General features: G+C 47.3%; 1 protein-coding gene across 8 annotated transcripts in view; it reads right to left on the reverse strand.

Annotated features, from left to right (window-relative positions):
- VRK3 (VRK serine/threonine kinase 3) overlaps positions 1–23,053 on the reverse strand; it is a 46,534-nt gene that overhangs the window by 12,996 nt on the left and 10,485 nt on the right. For 7 of the 8 annotated variants that reach the window (XM_063090221.1, XM_063090220.1, XM_063090214.1 and 4 more), the window contains 9 exons: positions 21,682–21,831; positions 19,977–20,171; positions 13,642–13,706; positions 10,920–10,986; positions 9,832–9,916; positions 9,462–9,567; positions 7,826–7,918; positions 5,034–5,166; positions 3,496–3,616 (listed from right to left, as the gene is read on the reverse strand). In XM_063090221.1, coding sequence (XP_062946291.1) covers positions 3,496–3,616; positions 5,034–5,166; positions 7,826–7,918; positions 9,462–9,567; positions 9,832–9,916; positions 10,920–10,986; positions 13,642–13,706; positions 19,977–20,171; positions 21,682–21,831 — 1,015 coding nt within the window. The remainder of the gene's footprint in view (positions 1–3,495; positions 3,617–5,033; positions 5,167–7,825; positions 7,919–9,461; positions 9,568–9,831; positions 9,917–10,919; positions 10,987–13,641; positions 13,707–19,976; positions 20,172–21,681; positions 21,832–23,053) is intronic. The other variant, XM_063090222.1, reaches the window with a different exon arrangement.

A 23,053-nucleotide genomic window follows, 5' to 3' on the forward strand; every position in this document is an offset into this window, starting at 1 on the left:
GTCTGATGTTAGCCTAATTGGGGCTCCCTTATAGGTGATTTGACGTTTCTCTCTTGCAGCTTTTAAGATTCACTCTTTGTCTTTGAGTTTTGCCAATCTGACTATAACATGTCTTGGAGAAGACCTTTTTGGGTTGAATATGTTTGGATATCGTTGAGCTTCCTGGATCTGAAGATCTGTGATTTTTCCTACACCTGGGAAGTTTTCTGCCACTATTTTGTTGAATATTTTCAATGCAATCTCCTTTTTCCTCCCCTTCTGGAATACCCATGACTCGGATATTTGAGCGCTTAAGGTTGTCTGATATCTCTCTCAGATTTTTTTCAATGCCTTTGATTCTTTTTTCTTTTTTTTAATCTGCTTTTGTTATTTCAAACAGCCCATCTTCAAGTTCAGAGGTTCTCTCTTCAACTTCCGCAAGCCTGCTGGTTAAACTCTCCATTTTGTGTTTTTTATTTCGCTGAATAACTTCTTCAGTTCGGCAAGTTCTGCTACATTTTTTTTCAGGGCATTGATTTCCTTGTACATTTCTTCTTTCAGGTCCTGTATACTTTTCCTCGTTTCATCCTGATGTCTAGCTGAATTTTCTTGTATCTCATTCAGTTTCCTTAGAATTATCACTTGAAATTCCTTGTCAGTCATTTCAAGGGCTTCTTGTTCTATAGGATCTAGAGCTTGAGAGTTATTATCTTTTGGTGGTGTACTTTCTTGATTTTTCGTATTTCTGGTATCTTTTCTTTGATGTTTATTCATCGTGGCAGGGGGTTTCACAGTCCACAGGTTTTACACCATTGACTGACTAAGATGTTGCTGTGGTTGCCAATTTGGTATGGCTTCCTCAGTGACTGCTCAGTTGGCCACTAGTGCCTTGCGTGTGTGGTTGCCTCAGGTCTTAGGCCTCTCCGGGGAGCCACCTCTCTGGTCAGCTTGGACTCGGCCGGGCTGCTGGATCACGGGGCGGCACCGCAGGGTGTGTGGTCTCTGCTGAGTTTCCACCTCCCGTGCTGGACTCCTCCCTGTTCCTTGCACTCTGGGCCTGACTGCTGCTGGATCGTGCGGCGGCGGCCCCCACACAGGGTGTGTGGACTCTACAGAGCTTCTATCTCCCCTGTTGGACGTCTCTGTGCTCTGTATGCATTGGGCCGGGCTGCTGGATCGCACGGCAGTGGTGTGGTCCCTGTGGAGTTCCCACCTCCCCTGCCGGACGTCTCCCCACTCTGTGCACACTGGGCCAGGCTGGGAATGGAGCCGGGTGGCAGCGGTGAAGCCTACCTGCCAGATCCTGCGATGGCGGCCCCTCAGGGCATGTGGTCTCCACGGAGCTTGTGCCTCCCCCGCTGGACATCTCCCCATTCCATATGTACTTGATGTTATGTTTTTATAGTTTAAATCGGTTGATTTGTGGGAGAGAGTGACGCTAGGGACCGTCTATTCCGCCATCTTGACCAGAAGTCTAGTATTTGCTGAGTAAAGGAAAGCTGTGTTCAGGAACCATCAATCCACCCACAGTAAGCCCCTCACACTTGGGAAGTGGCACAGAGGTGAAAGGGCCATTTCTGGAGTTAAATGGCCCCAGTTTAAGCCCAAAAACCTCTATATAGTAGTCGTGTGGCCTGGCCTACCTAAGTTCTCTGTACCTCAGATCATAACAGCACTCACTTCAGAGTTGTTCTGAGGATGACAGAGAGAAGTACCAGGTGCACTGCCAAGTGCAGACTAGTGCATGATAAATGTTAGCCTTGAACAGGTATGAGCAGACCAATGTGACAGGAACATATCCCTTCCTCTGGGCATGTACAGGCAGGAGACCTGATGTAGCAGGAATGAGGGAAGGGCTCCCTGGGGGAATGACAATTAAGCTGAAACCTGAAGGAGGATATAATTCGGGACATGGTACCATTTATGCCAATCAAATATACACCCAACATCACATATTTTTCAAGGACAGAGATACAGTTAAACAAACAAATTTAGGAGAAGTATTCAGAAGTAGTGCACTAACAATGTGGCTAAAGTTTAAAAACACAGTGCCGAGTGAAAGAAAGCAAGAAACGGAATGAAGTTTAGAGCATAGTATCATTTATGTAAATTAAATATGCACAGTACTACCATATATTTTTTAAGAACATAGACACGTCTATACTACACAAAAGTGAGTTAGAAGCAGGAGTCAGAAACAGTGAACGCATTGCACATGTAAGGATGTGGTTAAAGTTGAAAAACATAGTGTTGAGTGCAAAGAGCCAGAAACAGATGAGGTTCAGAGCAGAGCATCATTTGGGCAAATCATACACAGCACCACTATGCGATTTTAAGCATACAAATACATCTAAGCAAACATATCAGTAGAATATATATTAAATGTGCTCAAAAGCCTGTCCCTGTTTGAGAAAAGAGAGATGCGAAATACAAAGGGGGTAAAATAACATGAGAGGTGCGACATGAACAAATGACATGGCACACTGAGAACTGGGAAGTATGACGGACTTGATGCTGTTCACCAGAGAGTTCACCCTCTCCCCACTCCACATACTTTCTCAGATAATCTCATCCTCTCCTGGGGATTCAGCTGACAACTCCAGAGATATCCCCAAGGGCTGAATCTCCAATTAGACTTCTCTCCTACATTTCAGAAACGGAGAGCAAACTGCCTCCTGGGCAGTCCCTCCTGGATGACTCTTGTGCAACTCTCATCCTCCAAGTCTACACCAGATCTTGAATCCCAATCTCTGGACCAGCAGAGCTTCCTTGTGTCCAGCTGCCCACCGTCTTTGATCCTGAACTCCACACTCCTAGCACCCCCTGCTATGGCTAGCTGCCCACTGTCCTTGGTGCTGAAGCCCATACCCCAGCACATCCCTTGCGTACAGACGTGCACTGCCCTTGGTGCTGAACGGTACCCCAGCACGTCCCCACATGTCCATCTCCCTGCCATCCTTGATGCTGAATTTAAAAACAGAACTGGCAGGGCCTGGTGGTTTTATTTAGAGATTAAGACATTGATCATGGTGGCATGAACACTAGGTGGCTGGTGGTGCTGGATGCTGAGGCAGGGCCTGGGCCTACCCTGCTCAAGTTACTTGCATATTCATGAATGAATGAATGAGTCATGGTGTCCTACATGTGATGAGCATTTTCTACCAGCCAGGACCTATGCTAAGTGCTGTGCATACCTGACTCCCTGAATCCTTTCGTGGCCACATGTGTGTGCTAATAGGATACCATCTCACGGAGGAGAACACTGAGGTTTGTGGAGGTTAAGCAGCTGATCCAACTCCCCACAGTGGTGGGGCTAGAATTCAATCCCAGGCAGGGTGGCTCCAGAGCCCATGTTCTTGCCTGCTGGAATGGACAGCAGAGCACATGCCTGAGAACTGCAGAGTCCTTTGGCTCTGTTGGATGCTGCTTCCCCTTCCTTCCTGCTCCCTACTGGGTTTCTAAACTTCTGCCCCAACTGCCAGGCCTGTGCTGACTTCTGATGACTCCCAGACTCACTTCTGTTTCTGCTTCATGATATCCTCGGTGTTGGGAAGGCAGTTTGTCCAGGGAAGGAACCCAAAGAGCCACTTCAGCATACAGTAGCCTAGGGTCTGGAGGTCACTGCGGCGGGAGGGCCCTGGGGAGGGAGGGGAAGAGGTGGCAGTTCAGTCTGGATGCTTCTCTCACTGACATGTTTGCCTCCTTCCTTTCTCTCACTGACTCAACGATGTACTCATGCACTCAACCATCCAGTCATATGGACTGTCTCATCCGTTCAGTCACTTTATTTTTATTTTTATTTATTTATTTACATTTTTTTAAAAGAAAAGATGACTGGTAAGAGGATCTTAACCCTTGACTTGGTGTGTCAGCACCACGCTCTCCCAATTGAGCTAACCAGTCATCCTTATATAGGGATCTGAACCCATGGCCTTGGTGTTATCAGCACCACACTCTCCCAAGTGAGCCACGCACCGGCCCCGTTCAGTCACTTTTTATTCACCTACTCTCATTCCCGATTACTCTCACTCATGCAACCATCCTGTCACCCCCCCTTTTGCTAGCTCACTCCCTCATCTACTCTTCTTTCACTCATGTGCTCGTTCAACAAATCCTCAGTGTTGTAGTGCCAGGCCCCATCTCACATTCTGAAAACTCAGACCAGAGTTTGGTTCGGTCCCAATCCTTGACAGTCTAGTGGTGGGATTACCTAAGCTACAAAGGACACAGAACAGGGCCCAGGGGAGCCCAGAAGATGGGTACTGAACTCAGCCTCAGTGGGGCAGGATGAAGGAGACTGTGAGGTTTTATTTTCCTTATGCTTCCTAAATCACATAATTTAAACTCTTCGTGTAAGCATTCAACAAACCCTGACTGTGCCATCCTTTGCCACCTGATGCTGGTTGACTGTGTCGACCTTCTGCCACCTGACGCTGAAGGCAGAGGCGCCATCCTTGCCCTGGGGGAACTCAGTCTGGTGGGAGGACACAGGCAGGCACATGGATATAAAGGGATCTGAGAACCAGAGGCTCAAGAAATCTGCTCTGGGTCCTCTTCCCACTCTGTACACTTTCCCTGAATAATCTCATCCTCTCACAGGGCTTCAGCTAATAACTCCTGAGATACTCCAGGGGTCTGGGCCCCTGCCCAGACTTCACTCCCATGCTCCAGATCTGGATAGCCAGCTGCCTCCTCAACAGCCCCCTCCTGGATGACTCTTAGGCAACTCTCATCTTCCAAGTCTACACCAGATCCTGAATCTCAACTTCTGAAACTCAGGGCTTCCTGGTGTCCAGTTAGCTGTTGTTCTTAGTGCTAAATCCCACGTTCCTCCACTTCCCAGTGCCAGCCTACTGTTGTCCTTGGTGCTGAACCGCTGCCTCACAGCCCCTTACGTATCTGGGACACTGTTGTTGGTTCTGAACCCCTATCAGGTTACCCTTAGTGCCTCTCCTTGGTCTGACCATCTGCTGCCCGTGGCTGTGAACTTCTGGAGCTGCCCTTGTAAGAGAAGTGTGTCTCCATGGTCTTGAGCCCCTCCTCTGGCCTCTTACCACATCCCTTGTGTAGGTCCACGCTAATGAACTCGAGGTCCCCCTCATGTGGGCTCCTGCTGCCTTCCATGTAGGCCACATGTCTGCCACTTGGACAATAGCGGAAGGTGAAGCCATAGCCCACCAGGGTCACCTGTGGACATGGGGAGAAGCCATACAGATTGGAGGTTAGGAGTGCAGACTCTGGAGCTGGAGATTTCAATCACGAGTGCAAATTGAAACAACCCATCCATGACAGATGACTTCTTTAACTTATAAAACTATGCCATGCACATAGTAAAAATGCCAAACAGTATGGGAATGTGTGAAGTGAAAAGAACCCAAACCAACCATCCAAATTTCATCCATGCACTCATTCAACGAATCCTCCCCAGTCCCCAAAACCCACTGTCCACAAGTAACCCCTAGTGAGAGTTTCTTATATTGTTCCAAATTGTTTTCTTCAAATAACCAGGTAAATACATGTGGATAGGGAGAAGGCTCTTGTTTTCCACAGAGGAGGTATTACACTGTACCTCCTTTTGGGCACTCAGCTTTTTGCACTTTAATAGTAGTTCAGGACATTAACTCTGGAGCCAGATGGCCTGGGATCAAATAACAGCTCAGCCCTTTGCTGGCTGTACAACCTTGGGCAAGTTATTTTATTTTATTATTTTTTTAAAAAGATGATCAGTAAGGGGATCTTAACCCTTGACTTGGTGTTGTCAGCACCACGCTCACCCAGTGAGCAAACTGGCCATCCCTATATAGGATCTGCACCCCGTTGCCTTGGTGTTATCAGCACCGCACTCTCCTGAGTGAGCCACAGGCTGGCCCCCTTGGGCAAGTTGTGAAACTTCTCTGTGCTTTGATTTTTCTATTTGTAAAATGATGATAATAATAGTTCCCACCTCAAAGGGTTATTTTGAGGCTTAACTGAGTTTAAATCAAAAAGTAAAGGCCTTGGGCCGACCCCGTGGCTCACTCGGGAGAGTGCGGCGCTGGGAGCGCAGCGGCACTCCTGCCGCGGGTTCGGATCCTATATAGGGATGGCCACTGCGCTCACTGGCTGAGCGTGGTGTGGGCGACACCAAGCCAAGGGTTGCGATCCCCTTACTGGTCACAAAAAAGGAAAAAAAAAAAAAAAAAGGAAAGGCCTTATCTGCCAGATACACATTTTTTAAATGGCTGCATCTTATCTATCATATGTACTTTTTTTTTTTTTGGCGGCTGGCCGGCACTTATCTACCATATAAATAGTGGGCAACTGTTGGTTTTGTTTGTGTGGGGCCCATAAACTCCCTCACTCCCTTCCTCTGGTCACAGTTTGCGATGGTCAGTTTTATGTGGCAACTTGACTGGGCCACAGGGTGCCCACATTTGGCCAAACATTATTCTGAGTGTGTCTATGAGGGTGTTTCTGAATGAGAGTAACATTTGAACTGGTAGATTCAGTAAAGCAGATTGCTCTTCCTAATGTGGGTGGGCTCCATCCAATCAATTGAAGATGTGAATAGAACACAAAAGCTGAGTAAGAGGGAACTCCTCCTGCCTGAATGCTTAAGCTGGACATTGGTTTTCTCTTGCCTTTGGACTTGAACTAGAACTTTAGCTCTTCTTGGGTTTCAGGCCTGCTTGCCTTTGGAACCACACCATCAGCTCTCCTGGGTCTCCAGCTTGCCAACTGAAGATCTTGGGGCTGCTCAGTCTCCATAATCACATAGCCAATCATTGTAATAGATCTCTTTACACACACACACACACACACACACACACACACCCACACACACACCCACACCCCCTTGTTGGTTCTGTTTCTCTGAAGAACCCTAATACATGGTTCTGAGATTTTCCTCTGGATTGACTCTCCCCATCTCTCAGTCCATGGAATTCAGGTGAAACTCACCTGATCTGTTTCTGCTGGAGTTGCTGAGCTTTGGGGACTTAAGCCTGATTTGCTGGTGGCAATTTTGTCACCATGATATAAGAGTCTGCCTGACAATGAGCAGTGAAGAAGCAAGAAGAGCCCAGAGATGGAAAAGGCAGCTTCCCAATGACAGGGCTTGAGTTCCTAGATCCAGCCATGCCTGAAGCCAATAAAGGCCCCAATTTTTCCATTCCATGGACTAATAAATTGCACACTCTCCCCCCCCCCGCTTTTTTTTGCCTAAGCCATGTCAAGTTGGGTTTCTGTCATTTGCAACTGAAAGAGTGATTAGAATTTACATTGAAATACTATTTAATATAGTCACAGTATCCTACTGTGACTATATATTTAAGGCATTTCCCATTTTACTATTACAGTCAGTATTGTCAGGAACATCTTGTACATATACCTTTGAATATCTTACAAATATATGGATAGAATACATTCCTAAAGAGGAACTGATGGATCAAAAACAAATACACTTAAAATTGTGATTTTTATCTCTAAATTACCTTCCAAAAAGGTTGCCCAATTCATACTTCCAACAGTGTATGAAGCATTCCTATTTCCTTACATCCTTACCAGCAACAGACACTACCATTCTTAATTTTATCCATCCAAAGGTTGAAAACAGTATCTTGTTTTAATTTGCATTTCTGTGATTATTATGGAGGTTGAACATGTTTTCATATATTTAATTAACCTGTGGATCTCCTTTTCTATGAACTGCTTTTCCTATCCATTGCCCATTTTTCTACTAAGTTCCTTATATATTCTTTTTTATTCAAATACGATAGATAGCAATCCTTCATCTGCAATGAGGTTTGGGGACAGATGAGAACCTGAGCCCAGAAACCTCCCAGAGTGGGGAGGATCTGGCTCTTACCTGGCTCAGATCCTCTGGATTCACAAAGACATTCTCAGCTGTCACATTTCCATGAACGTACTCATTTTCATGGAGGAACTCCAGGGCATCCAGCTGGGGGAAGAGGAAAGCAAGCATCTTCACAAGTAGCATGACTAACATAAAGAGGCTCTGATGCAGAGCTGGGTGACAGCACCCCCACTGTTAGGCCCAGGGTCGTCTGGTACTTAACTAAGGTGTTAAACCTGATTAATTCTGGGTGCAGCATTAGAAAGCCCACTGTGACAGCACACCTAAGCATGTCTCTAATTGGACTTTTAAAAAATTCATCAGTAAAGCTTTCCATCTACCTCCTATATTTATCTCTTAGTTGACTGCAAACTCCTGAAGGGAAGAAGAGGGTCACTTAATGCCCCTCTCCGAAAAGAACCCAGTGCCCATGTACAACAAAGAGTTCTTACTTCTAGAGAGCAGAAATAAATTTAGTTAAGCAACTTTTACCTTCATATCCAGCTCCAACTTTTATACTGAGCTCCAGATTCTTACACTGAACCGCCTAGTGATAGCTACATCCTAATCATGTCCTCAAGACCCTCCCTGACCTCAGGGCTTAACTGTCTACCAAGTTCTGCTTGTTTTCTTCTACAGACTTTCCGTCCCCATGGCCTGGGATCCTCCTCAGGCCACATCTTCTCTCACATGGACCTTCACTTGGCCTCTAGTCTATCCCCACAAGGCCCCTGAGGGTCTTTCTGTACCCAGAACTGATCCTGCCTCTCCCCTCCTCCCAAATTCTCTGTGGTTTGCCAGCACCCTCAGGACAGAGTCCCAGTTCCTCAGGCTGGTGTTGGAAGCCCTGCGTGATCTGGTCACTGCTGACTTCTCCACACCGACTTCATCTCTTACCCGCCCTCCCTGCCCCCACATCATACTGCAGACACTCTGAGCACAAAGACCTTTGAGACTCACCTAATATGTCATCCCCTTGGTACTTCCATCCTTCCAAAAATTTAAATTGGGTGCTCTCATTCTCCATCAGAGCAGGGGGACATTTCTATTCAGAGCACTTGTGACAATTTGTGCAACTGTTTAATTTAATAGCACCCTCTCCCACTAGCCTGTGAGCTCTAGACATAAAAACTACATCTGTGCTGCTCCCTTCTCCAGCCCTGGCCCCTGGGACAGTGTTTGGCACCCAGCAGGTACATGATAAATATTTAATGAGAGGATGGATGAATGAACAAATGCCTTGTGCTCTCTCTCCCATATAAGCCTTTGCCCAAGCTGTATCCTTGGCCTGGAATATTCTCTTCTCACATATCCCCACACCTACTCCATCAGCACCTTGCTATTTACCACTCTCTCTGCTGGTCTTGGCTTAGAAACAACCTCCACCAGGAAAACAATTTAGCCCCTTGATTTGAGGCTGGGGCCCCTTCCTCCAACATTCATGGCCCCCTGCAAGCACCCCGTGGCAATGCTTATCAACCCAGTTGTAACTGCCTATTTTTCATCTGTCTGCCTGTGTCAGTTGGTGTACTAGCCCCAAATGTCCACCAGAGAGAGGTGGGAGCTAGATGTGTTAATAAACGGCTGAAAAACCAAGATATGATGTGCCATGTCTCCCGTGGGAGCTGAGCAACTCCAAGGTATGTACCAGTCTGTATGCCACCTGGAACACGGCCTTCTCTGACATCACATGCTTCGGGTTGTCATCCAGGGCTGAATGAAGGCTCCTCCCCAGGCTGGGGAACACCAAAAACCTGGAAGACATGGGCATCCTGGAAGGTAGGAGATGAATAGGGGAGGGGAGGAATGCAGGCTGCCAAGGATGGACTGCAGCCGGCAGGGGGTGCCAGGTCCTGGCCCAGGTGAGATTAAGGATTCTGACTGGCTGGGGCACCAGCCTAGCTCACAAATAATGGAAGGAACGAAGCAACTAACTGGCTGATAGTTCCAGGGTCCCAGCCATGCCTGGGAACATGACAGGAAGAGAAAGAAAGGGGCGAGTGAGGTGGGCGGCTCACCTGTATTTGTCCTGGTGAACACCAAAACCGACACAGGTGGGGATGGCCAGTAGGGGGGTTGAGTACAGCTTCTTCCACTTGCTCACTGCGGTAGACAGGGGCTTGAGGTTAGAGCCCACCTGGTCCCAGGCGCACGGGAACAACAGTTCATTCTCAGACCAGAAGTAGAGGGCATCCGCACCCAGACCAGACCCTGAGTCTCCTTACTGGAGATGACACCTTTCTGTGTGTGTGGTGGTAGTGGTGGTAGGGGGGGACAGAAAGAGGGGGTGGTGACAAGGTAGGTGTGGGTGACCCATGGATGTCTGTAATCCATGTCTGCTGGTGACACATGGTGAACATGGGTGATGTCTGAGGAAGTATATACAAACCTGGAGGGAGTGGAAGGGATAAGAATTTCTGAATTCACATATGTGGCTAATAGGATCAATAAATGTCTAAACTGGCCAAAATGTCACTAGAATTTGACTCTATCTTCCAGAATCTCAGTGGGGTGGAACAGAACCAATGGTGTCCGATACAAGTTTAGAGGCTAGCTGCCCAGGGAAAAACAGTCCTGATGGGTAGTGTCTGCCAATGTCTGTGGTGTAAATTCCTCCCACCATGGCCAATTTCAAGCTTCCGGTATGACATGACTGAACATGGAGTTGGGGAGAGACGCATAGTGGCATGCCATTATGCAGTATTTTCACCATACAGATACGACATATATAAATGACAATAAGAGTGCAGAGAACAGAAAATGTGGAAAAAATAATTAGAAAATGACGATTTTTTGAGTGTTTATTCCCTGTGTTTTGAATATAATTTATTTGATTATAAGTTTATGTAATTTCATTTTTAATAATGACTGTATATAACAGCCACCTTGCAGTATTCCTGAAAATCTAATACTTGACTCTCAAGAGCTGGTCTGAGCCAGCCCAGTACACATTGTCTGAGGGATGACAGGAGTCAGGTTGGGAGTAGAGATGGGATGCAAATCTGGGCCTTTATTCCCTACCCTTCTCACACCTACAAGAAGCTAGTTGCTGCGACCAAGCTGGTACCCCTAACTGTCTCACCCTGGCCACTTCCCTATGGAATACCTTGCAGAGGCTTGGCAGCCCGCTGGAAGAAGTTCTGCTCATTGAACAAGCGTCCATCCTTAGCATCCTGGTGGGCAACACAAGGGGCAAAAGTCTGTCATAAGGAACTCTCTTAGACAAGGGCCCCAATCACTATTGAACATTTACCACCCCATGCTAATGCTAGCAATGACCAGGTTTCTCATCAAGTCCCCCACATGAGATCCCAATTCCCTAGGTTGCTGCACATGAACACATCAGAGACTGTGAGCTATCTTCCAGTACTCAGGTTACTTTTCTTTCTTTTACAATAGCACCCATGAATTTTCCTTCGATATGTGGCCTTCAGCTAAAAACTACATTTCCCAGCCTCCTTCACAGTGAGGAAAGAGCACATGACCAAGTTCTGGCCAACAGGGATGTCAGCAGAAGTATGAGCAACTTCCAGGTTATGCCCTTAAAAGGCTGGGACTGGCTCTCCCTTTCTTGGTCTCTAGTTCCAGTTGCCTGGAATACAGATGTGATGGTGGGAGCTAGAGAAGCCATTTCAACCCATTGATGGAGGTTATGAGTTGAAGCAACAAGAGAGAAGGAAACTGGGCCCCTTGTTTATGTAACCCCATATCAGCCCTGGACCACTGTCCTAGACTTTTAAGTGAAAAAGTCATAAAATATGACCTTGCTTAACCCATTTTAATATTGATTTTTTTTTTTTTTTTAACATTATTTCAAACAAAATATTGTAATTAAACACAACTAGTGCAGCTGGATCCTTAAGAGCACAGGGTCAAAGAGACCTAGGTTCTGCCATTCATTTGTTCTTTCCACAAAGCCTTTATCATGTGCTGAGTATTATTCTGGGCACTGGGGACAAAGTAGTGAACAAAGCAACGTGTATACTGGGTGTCCCTGGACCAATGACTGAGCCTCCATTTCCTCATCTGTTAAATGGGAAAGAACATGGCAGCTATCCCACTGTCTTGCTAAAATAATTCAACCACGTAGTGCTCTTGAAACTCTAGGGTCTGTCACATAACAGGCTCTCAATAAGTCGGTGTCATTAATCATTAGTGAGCCTGGCTCCCTGCCCCAGCCCATCCTCCTCTTGTCCTTCTGTCCTTCCCTCTTTGCTTCCTTATGTCCTCCCCATGATGTAGGTGAAGCACATAGCAAGCACTTGGTAAATCAGAGCTGCTGTTGGCACAGTGCTTAGGCCCTGATCAATCAGTAATGCCTGGTATATTTATTCCTGTGCTCAACTCCCCCACTGGGGGAGCTCCTTGAGGGCAGGAATAGGGTCTGACACATTTTTGCAGATGTTCCTAGCATCCAGTTAATTCACAGGAAGCTGCAGGAAGTTTGGTGAATGAATGAATAAACAAATGAATGAACACTACAGGGCATTAAGCACCTGCCCTTTCAAATACATCAGAATAGAACTGCCTTCCCCATTAGATGGGGAGGCTCCTAAAGATCCTTCTCTGGCCAGCCCCATGCCCTGTGCCCCTCCCTTGGAGCACATCCGTCTCCTTGATGGGACTGTGATGTAGTCTCTCTCCTGCCAGACTGGAAGCTCCTCCAGGGTTGGTTCTCGGTCTGACTCATATCCCAGAATCAACCAGCTCTGAGCCTCAGGAAATGTTGATTGGATTGAACGGATGAACAGAGTGAGGCTTCATTTCTGCCTCCCGAGTGAGGAAGGTAATAATAACAGTAACAGGAGCAGCACAGACTGATGGGGTGCTTAGTGTGCCAGGCACCATCTGAACAGTGTAGAAAAGAGCTAAATGGGGAACACGGTAGCTACTCCATAGGCTTGTTGAGAGGATTCAACAAAACAGTGATTGTGAAACTTTAGTCCAGGGCTGGGCACACAACAGGCTCTAAAGCAAGTGCCACCTGTCACTAGTAAGCCTGGCTCCCAGAGTTGCCCATGCTCTAAACCACTCATACGGCTTCCATCTAGGTTGAGAGAGGGCACCTGATCCTGCTGTCCCCAGTTTAATGGGATGCAATACAATCTGGATAAATGAAAAGAAGAAAATAAGTCACTCATAATCCCAGCACCCAGGGATGACGACGAAGCTATGAACCACAATGACCTTTTTTTTTTTTTTAAAAAAAAGATGACCAGTAAGGGGATCTTAACCCTTGACTTGGTGTTATCAGCACCACACTCTCCCAAGTGAGCCATGGGCCGGCCCTAGCTGCTCTCCTTTCTCCGTTTGGTTTTTCCTTTTGGCCATCTGAGTATATGTTTCCTGCTGAGCCTAGTGCTAAGCACCTGATGTGATTTCATTGAATCTTCAGTGCAGAGACCCCTTCTGATTGGATCTCTATTGAACCCCAACACGCAGTGATACACAGTAGGTGTTCAGTAAGTACCTGATACCAGGAAGGCAGTAATGGGCAGGTGGGCCACGCAAGGTGGGTGTTATTGGCTCCATTTAACACATAAGGAAACAGAGCTCTGAGAGGGGATGCACTTGCCTAGATTACACAGCCCAGAAGTGTCAGAGTTGGACTCAGGGAGATCTGAGTGCAGTTTTCAAACAGCTCCATGTGATAAAGAACCGGGAGCTGTCCTAACCAAGGTCCCATTGCTCCTTGCAGGCCATGGGGACCCTGGCCCCAGAACGAGCTTTCCCAGCTTACAGAGGGACTCAGAAGTTGATGGTACACTTGCCAAAGCCCTAGGCCCTACCCTTTGAGCTGCCCCCACACCATCCTTGAAGCCACTCACCAGTTTGAGTGAGAATCTTTGTTTCTGCGCACCTGACTTGCAGGGGAGGACAGAGGCTGGCTCAGCTGTGAAGGAACAAAACAAGTGAGGTTATAACCTGCAGGGTAGGTCAGGGTCATCATCCTCAAACTTCCCAGCAATGACAAGTGGTTCCAGTTCCCTGGTTTCCATAGGTCAAGAGCATTCTTGGCTCTCAAGGCCTGCTCCTTCCTATTCTCAAATAGGTTCTTTCTTCTCTTTCTCTGCCAGTATCTAGCTGTGCGATAAAGGATTAACACAGCAAGCCTAAGACTGCTCTCCTTGAAAGGTCTAGGAATCTTGATTTCAGAATGGTTCCTAGCATTCCCTAAATGAGGAGAGGTGCTCACTGGGTCTAAACTGTTTGTGCAAACAATGTGGTTTACACTGAACACCTGCTTTCCTTCTGGGAGTGTGGGATTTGGGTACACGTTACAAAGTGGGGGCCACGTGACCAGCCCCCAACAAAAACCCTGGGTACTGAGGCACTAATGAACTTCCCTGGTGGACAACAATTCCTATGGGTTGTCACAACTTGTACCTGGGGGAATTAAGTGCATCCTGTGCAGAGTGGCCTCATCCAAGGACACATCTTGGGGCAACCTGTATCCAACAACTGATTGAGGATGATATAAAGGCCCAGCTACCCTGGCCCTACATGGAACCATGCTAAAGGACCACTTTTGCTCTGGAGCCTGCAGGGTTGGCTGCATCATGGAGGCTATCACAGAGCTGCATCATGACTCTGCCCCACCCTCTGCCTCACCAGCTTCCTTCCCTTACCCTTCACGGAACAGATTCCTGGGGCAGCTCCTCATAAACATCCTGTATGCCTGTCCCACCACAGAGCCTGCCTCCTGGGCACCAGTGCTGAATAGTCACAGACCCACAATGTCTCCAGCCCTGTGCTAAGTGTGGGCTTTACACACACCACTCCACTTGACAGATGAGAAGACCTGAGAGCTGACACCTACAGAGGCAAGCAATGCCAGGCTGACCTGGGTTCAAGTTCCAGCTCCTCCATCAAATCTCTGTATGATTTTGAGTGAGGCGCTAAACATCTCTGGGTCTCCATTTCCATGTCTATAAAATAGGAGTAATGAAACCAACCCTGAGATTGGTTGCAAGGATTCAACGGGCTAGTAGGCATAATAGCACTAGCTAAATGGGTAGCAAGAGCGTGCTGCATTCTTTATGTGTGCCAGTCAACCCACTCACAGACCCAGAGCCTGGCATAGGGCCTGTCACACCAGGGTTGCTCAACACATGGCATCTTTTGAAAATATCCTCATTTACACCAGGGTCCCATAGCCAGTAAGTAGCAGAGCTGACTCGGCCCAGGCCTAGCTTATCTCAAAGCCCATGAACTGAACCATCATCATTGTCCCTCACTCTCATCATTCCCATCCTCCCTTAATCACCGAGGATCATCTAAAACTCTGAGCTAAAGGACAGGGAGGTGACAAGTCACCTAGAAGCTATTCCTGCCCTCAAGAAGCTCCAGCTGGAGCAGGACAGGAACCCAGCTCCACACATTCAAGTCCAAGGGTACACTGAACCCTGCCAAAGAGAGGGAAATGTGAGCAGGGCACAGATCTGGAGGAAAGAGAGATCCTTTCCAGCTGTAGGGATCGTGGAAGGGCGTCCTGGAGCTGGCTGTGACATCGTGGTCAAGCATCCACACCTTTTGGGAACTCAGGCATAATAATAGTACCTGTCTTACAGTTACTATGTGGTTGGAGGACAACATGTACATGCTGGCACTTGGAAGCAGGCAGAAAAGGCTGGTGATTTAAACATGATTTTCCTGCACTGCTTTGCAGATTATAAAGAGCTTTTATCTTCCACTTTTTTAACCGGCTATCCCACCACCAGCCCCAGGAGGTAGCTGGACAATTGCCATCGTAGATGGAGCCAAGGGAGGCAGACAGGGCAAGGGGCTTGGCCGCAGGCCTTAGCAGAGCCAGTCCATAAGCCTAGAGCTCCAGACTCTGCCATCTAGGGTGACCTCTGTTTGACACAAACCTAATATATGGAAAATCCTTACATGCACCAAATGGAGACAAGGGTGTGAGAGACAGGCAGGTGGAAGCCTCTGTTTGCCAGAAGATGGGCAATATTGAACTTGGGGCAAGAATGCTGTTCTAAGACCCATTACAATCGTAACAGGAAGCACTTACACAGCTCTTGCTATTTTCCTGGGCGTCACTCTATTCATTTCACGCTTCCAACCATAGTCCTGTGAGGTCAGTATTATTACAATCTCCACTTTGCAGATGAGGAAACTGAGGCACAGGGTGATGATGTCATTTTAACAAGGTCAGACAAATGGCAGAGGCAGGAGACCAGGCTACACAGTCTGGTTCAGGGTGCCCTGTGTTCCCCACCCCCCCCCCTTGTCTTGCTGAGGACTCTCGATACACCCACCAGGATCCCAGTGTTTCCTGCTTGGGTTTCCTTGTTTCTGACCTCTGTGTCTTTGCCTGTGCCATGCCTATGTTTTGCATGCCCAACCTCTTTGTTGTGGGCAGTTTGAAAAGGCACTTAATAAATAAAATAATAGCAATTCTACCTGACAGTTACCAGCTGGACAGAGTCTGTCAATATTTGGGGGGCATGTTTAAGATGGCCCATCTCAGTGGTTCTCAACAGTGGCTGACTCCCTCATAGTAGGCATCTGGCAATGTCTGGAGACATTTTTGGTTGTCATGACTTGAGTGTGTGCGCGCCGCGCAAACACGCGCACTACTGGCATTTAGTTGGTAGAGGCCAAGGATGCTGCTAAATATCCTACAGCCACAGGACAGCCCCCCACAATGAAGAATTATCTGGCCCAAATTCCAATGGTGCCAAGGCTGAAGAATCCTGGCCTAATTTAAAAGGGGTTAAATAGCATACATAAAACAAACTCTGGTGATCCCTGCAGGACTCCTCAGAAAGGGAGGAGCCATTCTCCCAGAGCAGCTGAAACTGAGGAACAAGGAGAGGCTCAGTCGGGGGCTGCCACTGGAGAGACACACCAGATTTGTTAAGGGAGAAGACAAATGGTGGGTCTTTGCAGGTGTGATTAAATTAAGGCTCCTGAGATGGGGAGAGTAGCCTGCATTAACCAGGTGGGCCCAATGTCATCACAGAGTTATAAAGAGAGAGGCAGAGGGGGATAATACTATAGAAGAAGAGAACATGATGTGGTGATGGAAGCAGATTAGAGTGACGTGCTGACGATCCTAAGCCAAGGAATGCAGCAGCCTCTAGAACCTGGAAAAGGCAAAGAAACAGATCCCCCCTAGAGCCTCCAGAAGGAACCAGCCCTGCCATCACCTTAATTTTAGCCCAGGGATTTTGGACTTCTGAATTCCAAACCTCCATCCACAAGGGTAGAGACTACAGAAGGCATCCCTGGACTGAACCTGAGCTGCTACACTCCCAAGGCTGTGGTGAGCAGCTGCAGGGATGAACGCGACTGACAGGGGGTAATGGTTCTCCCATATTGCTCCAAGGAGTCCACAGGGTAGGACATTATAATTCAGTATCTGACAGATAAGACTTAGATGTAAAGTGCTCAGAACTTTGGTGGGGCACAGAGTGGAATCAAAGTGTCCACTGCTGTAACAATAGCAATTCTGCTTGTTGTTGTTTTACCATTACTGTTTTAAACTACGGGTCATAAAACTCCACCCTCTCTTCTCAGCTGGTGCAAACTGGCAGAAGATAAGGGTAATTTGCCCTGGGGTAAAGCCAAATGCAGCAGGGCCTTCACCAGCCCAGCTCCCCTCACCACTGTGTCTCTGCACTGGCAATGGGGCCTGGCACATAGTAGATGCTGCTTAAGGATCTGCTGAAGGAATGAATGACTCAGGCAGGGTGGCTGGTAGGAAGAGGTTTGCTATTTTTAGGAAACAACACAAATCACAAAAGGTGAAGCCACACCAGCTCAGGGTACTTTCCTCCTGTACTTCCCATTGTGGTTTCTGGTGAGGCAAGTGTGGTTTCTTCTCTTCGGATGCTTCCTTCCCTGCCGTCTCCCAAACCCTGCTCTCCCTCAACCTCTTTCTTGCTGTTGGATTTCATTCCTTTCCATTTTTTCTCCCTCCATCATCTGATTTCTTCTCTCTCGCTCTCTCCCTCTGCCTCCCTCTCTCTTTCTTGGTTCAATGGTTGATAAGCCAGATTGCCTGGGTTTAAATCCCAACTACGCCACTTCCAGGCTGTGTGGCCTTCGGTGAGTGGCTTACCCTCTCTGTGCTCCATCTGTTAAGATGGGGCAATATGAGGGCCTATCTCACAAGGTTGCTGGGAGCTCTGGAACAGCGGCTGGCACACAGTGAGTGCTCCTTAAGTGGTAGCTCATGCCCCTCTTTCTCCTGCGCACACTCCTGCAAGCTCTCTCCTCTCCCCTACCTCTCCCTGCCTTGCCCTTCTGTCCCTCCATTATTAACACTACTTCCCTCTGCCTGGGAGGATCCCTTTACATTTTTTCCAGCTCTGTGCCTCCATCCCCTGTTGCCATTTGGAACCAACAGCCCAGGAGGCAGGTGGGACACTGTCTCTCACTTTTCCAGGCAGGGGGCACTGAGGCAGAGTGCTTGAGCTGCTTGCCCAGGCTAACTCAGCAGGTCAGAGCAAAGCCAGGACTAAGCTCTGGGGCTGTCTCAAATGCAGGCTGTCCTGCTCTCCAACTCAGACTCTAAGGCAGAGATGGCCAATGAGAGGTCTGAGGCCCAAAGTTGCCCACACACTTGTCTGGCCAGCCAGCATTTCCAAATTAAATATTTACTATCAAAATCCAGATTTCTGGCTTTTCCTGAAAACTTGGAAGATTTCCGGAGCCCAAAGCCTGGCTAGGAACCTCTGGGATTCATTTTCCTTGTCTCTAAAATGGAAATAATGATAGTACTGACATCCTAAGGCTATTGTGAGAATTAAGAGAGTTAGGAAGTATAAAGCAAAAAGGTCCAAAACGTGTACACAAAGCTTTGCATTATTCATAACAGCATACAGTAGAAACAACCCAAATGTCCATCAACTGATAAACAGATAAATTAAATGGGGTACATCCATCCAGTGGAATATTACTCAGTCATAAAAAGGAATCAAGTCCTGATACAGGTCACAATGGAAGAGCCTTGGAAACGTGATGCTAAGTGAAAGAAGCCAGACATAAAAGCTCTCATTTGTATGATCCTGTTCAAACGAAATGTCCAGAATAGGCAAATTCATAGAGACAGAAAGTCGATGAGTGGTTGCCAGTGGATGGGAGGACAGGGGAATAGGAGTGACTGCTAAAAGGTATTGGGTTTCTTTTTTGGGTGATGGAAATGTTCTGGAATTAGATAGTGGTGACGGTTGCACAACACTGTGAATATACTAAAAGCTACACTTTTTAAAAGAGTGAATTTTATGTTATATGAATTTTACCTCAATTAACAAAACTGCAAAATGAAAAAAAAAAAAATCCCCCATACAAAGTGCTTAGAACAGGGCCTGGTCTTTCATAAGCACTCAATAAATGCCACGTATTATTAATACTAATGTTACCACCACAGTTGTTACTGTCCTCATTGCACTGAAAAGTCTGATTCCATTGTTTGAGGTTTGACTGCTGACAGCTTTTGAGCTCTGCCCCTTCCAACACCTCATCTGGACAACCTGATAAGAAAGCCTGGTGCTCCCTCCTTTGGTGATGGTGGAAGATTCAAACCATGCCAGGCATTGGCCCATGTGTGGGAAGCCTCACCTCAGCCCGGGCCCTGTGCCACAATGAAAAACCCAAGCCAGTCTCCTTTTCTTGCTCTCTAAAGGCATTTCAGATCCCCATGGAAGGCTTGCCCTGCTGTATGCCATGATACCAATTATGTAAGCAATAAACCTTTCAAATCCTCTTGATGAAGTGACATCATCAGTCTTGACATCTGAACCAAATTTTGAGTGGGTCTATCCTGTCTCTGCAGGTTGGCCAGAACAATCGTCCTTATCCTGTGGCCACTGGGCCTGCACTCCCACATGACAATAGGAGGTGGAGCTGAAGAGGAACACACTCTACACAGGGCACAAGCTTTCCATTTGGCTACAGTCCCCACCACTCCCAATCACCTTACTCCTAGCCTGCTGCACTCATTTATACTACCTGCCTGGCCCCTGTAGAGGGGTCCTGGGGCTGAGAGAAAGTTGCATGGAGGCAGATCTGCAGCTAGGGATATGGCTTCCGTTCCCATTCTCAGAAGGGGTTCCCCTCCCCCTGTCCTAGTGCTGAAACGGCCCAGATCAACCCAGCCCAGCACCTACCCAGCACCTACCCACCCATGGACAGAATGTACCTTCATAGAGAATTCCCTGGTCATCCCTGGTCTGGAGGGATCCCAGCTTCCAGCATCGCCCACTCTTGTCAGTTAGCACTGTCCCTGAGGGCAAAGCCTCAAGGGAGGTGGTCACCCGGCTCCGCTTCAGTGTCTGAGGGCTTTGCCTAGTCATCTGCGGGCTGCTTTTGGGGGTTGGGGATCTGCTCCAGGCCTCTGCAGGAGGATGGTCAGAATAAAGAAAAAGCAGCAACCAGGAGAGAAGAGTTGGATGAGGAATGAAACAATACTCATAATACTGTTCGTTTATCCATTTGTTCACTCAACAAACACTTCCTGGGCCTTTCCATGGGTTAGATCCTTTGTGTGATGACTGGCAGCCAGACATGGATCAGGCCTGGATTCTGCCCTTAGGAGCTTCCAGTGTGTTGAGGAAGTCTGATTTAGATATAGGCAGTGAGAATAGAGTCTGAGACCAAGTAGTATAGAGGGATATTAGGGCCTAGAGGAGAAAGAGATTGATTGTGCCTGGAGAAGTCAGGGGAGGCCTCCTGGAGGAGGGGACGCCAGAGTTGGGTCTTCTTGGATGAGTAGAAGTTCACAGGGGGAAGAAAGACATTCCAGACATTCATCCTCAAACATCCTGAAACAGGGGCTGGCTCACTTGGGAGAGTGTGGTGCTGGTAATACCAAGGTCAAGGGTTTGGATCCCCTTACCAGCCAGCTGCCAAAAAACCCACAAAACACGAAAACAAAAACATCCTGGACACAGGATTTGGCCCCGTGCTGAGTATAAAGAAGGCCCAGAAAACTGCTAGACTAAGGCCCTGCCCTTGAAGGGCTCCCAGGTTTGCAAGAGAGTGGGGTGGATGTGACAGGAGACAGACATGGATACAGGAGAAGATACCATCACTGACCTGTTCCTCCCACCCACCACTCCTCCAAGGCACATCACGGCAAGAGGCCTCTGGGGCCCAGCGGATAATGAGGAGCAAAGGGAAGGCTCCACGGGCTGTGACTTCAGATCCAGGGACCAGTGGGAAGGAGATGGAAAGAGATGGACACACAGTCCTCAGGCCTCCCATGTCCTGGGCACTGGCTGGGCATGGAGCATATACAGATAAGTCATACTTGGTCCCTGCCCACAAAGGACTCCCAGTCCAGATAGTGAGGCTGAAAAGCACGTGGAACCTAAAGCAATATATGTGCTCAAATCAGGGCAGCACAAGGCACTGGAGGCAAAGGACAAAGAGGATGAGAGAGTCTCTGGGGGCAATGAGGAAGCCTTGATGTAAACCTATGGCACTCAGTACAGGCTTCCTAGAGAGCAGACCCTATGAGTTGGCAAAGGGGCAGCATGCCAAGCATAGGAGCGAGTGCCCGAGCCAAGGTGAGAGACTTAGCAAAGACAGGAAACAGACCACACAGACGGCAGGCTAAAGAAGAGCTGGGACTGAGGGCGATGGGAACCGTAGGGGGCTTTGAGCGGGGAGAGGCCATGTAGAGTTGAACTGAGGTTGAGACTGCAGGCTGGGGAAGATGCTGGGTTGAAGGTCCAGGCAGAGGTGGATGATGTTTAAGCTGGAGCTGTGGCAGCTTTGACTTCATGTTGTCAGATGACCCACGTTTGCCCCATCTAGAGTCAGATTGACCCATGTTTGCCCCATCTAGAGTCAGATTGACCCATGTTTGCCCCATCTAGAGTCAGATTGACCGCAACTCTTACCTTTGGGTCTCTCAGAGGGACTCAAGGTATTTTCAGACTTAGAACTGTCACCGTCTGAGAAGAGGGATAATGGGGGAGAGGTGACAATGCTGGACCATTTCACTTTCTTGGGAGAGATTTCAGAACTGGAGTGCAGCTCTCTCCTTGAGCCTAGAGAAAGGCAGACCAAATTGCAGGCTGGAGTTACAAAGGCCTTTTCCAGGTACCACCAAATCAGAAATCCCAAGATCATATTTAGCTATGCTTTTCCCTTTGGCCCTCACAGCCAATTCTTGCTTCTTCTATCACCTAAATATCTAAGCAAACTGTTACTTTCTTTTAGTTATTCTCTCCTTCATGGGTTTTAGCCTCTCTTTCATATCTTCCATCACTTTGTCACTCTGTGTTCTCTTCTAGGTAGTTTCTTTACAACTATCTTCTAGTTCCCTAATTATCCCTTTAGCTGTGTGTAGTTTGCTACTTAAAACACCACTGTGTTTCTGATTGTGATGATAATATATATATTTTTTATCATTAGAGGTTTTATTTGATTCCTCCTCAAATCTGCCTGGTCAATTCTAACTAACTTTTGTTCCTTCATACTTCGAATTTATTCCTATATTTCTTTAAACATATTATACATGCTTTGTAAATATTCTCATCCATTAATTCTAAGGTCTGTGGTCTTCACAGGTCTGATTCTGTAGTTTGTTATTTCTGCTGACTCTCATGCTGGCTTGTTTCCTGGTGTATTTGTTGACTTTTGACTGGGAGCTCATGTTCCTTAGAAGCTTGTCTGTGGGAATTCTCTAAGGTCTATCTTTAAAGGGTGTTTTGTAAGAGAAGAATTGTTTATGTCTTGGGTTTGGGGTGGGGGAGCAATGCTCTTATCTCGCTACTTTAAATTAAATGTTTAGCTATGATGTTGCCACATGTATTAGTATGAGTTCTGGCCCCAAACTGGTGAGAATGTGAGTTCTTGGTTAGGAATTCTCAAAGAAGACATTCTTCCTTTTTTCACTAGGGCTGAGACAGACAAATGTCTCCACCAATTTTTTCTGTGGAGCAATTTTTTTTCTTTTAGTTTACCCACTGAGGAGTTCCGGGTTTAAGAGGTTTACAATCTTGCTTCCTGCACTGCTCAGGCTCTAAGCTTTGTCTTCTGTACCCCAAATAAAACCCTGGCTCAAGGACACCAGCAAATAGCCCCAGGACAAATAACACTATAATAACTTAGTCCTGTGGACCTTTGTTTTCTTACTGTTTCTCACTTCCATGGAATTCCCTTACTTTCCTGCCACTTAACTCTATATTAAAAAAGATGTTCCTTATATTTTATCCAACATATTTGGGTGTGCTGATCCATACAGGGTTTTTGCTTATCATCTGGTTT

This window comes from Cynocephalus volans, chromosome 3 (assembly GCF_027409185.1).
Source record: "Cynocephalus volans isolate mCynVol1 chromosome 3, mCynVol1.pri, whole genome shotgun sequence".
NCBI lineage: Eukaryota > Metazoa > Chordata > Mammalia > Dermoptera > Cynocephalidae > Cynocephalus > Cynocephalus volans.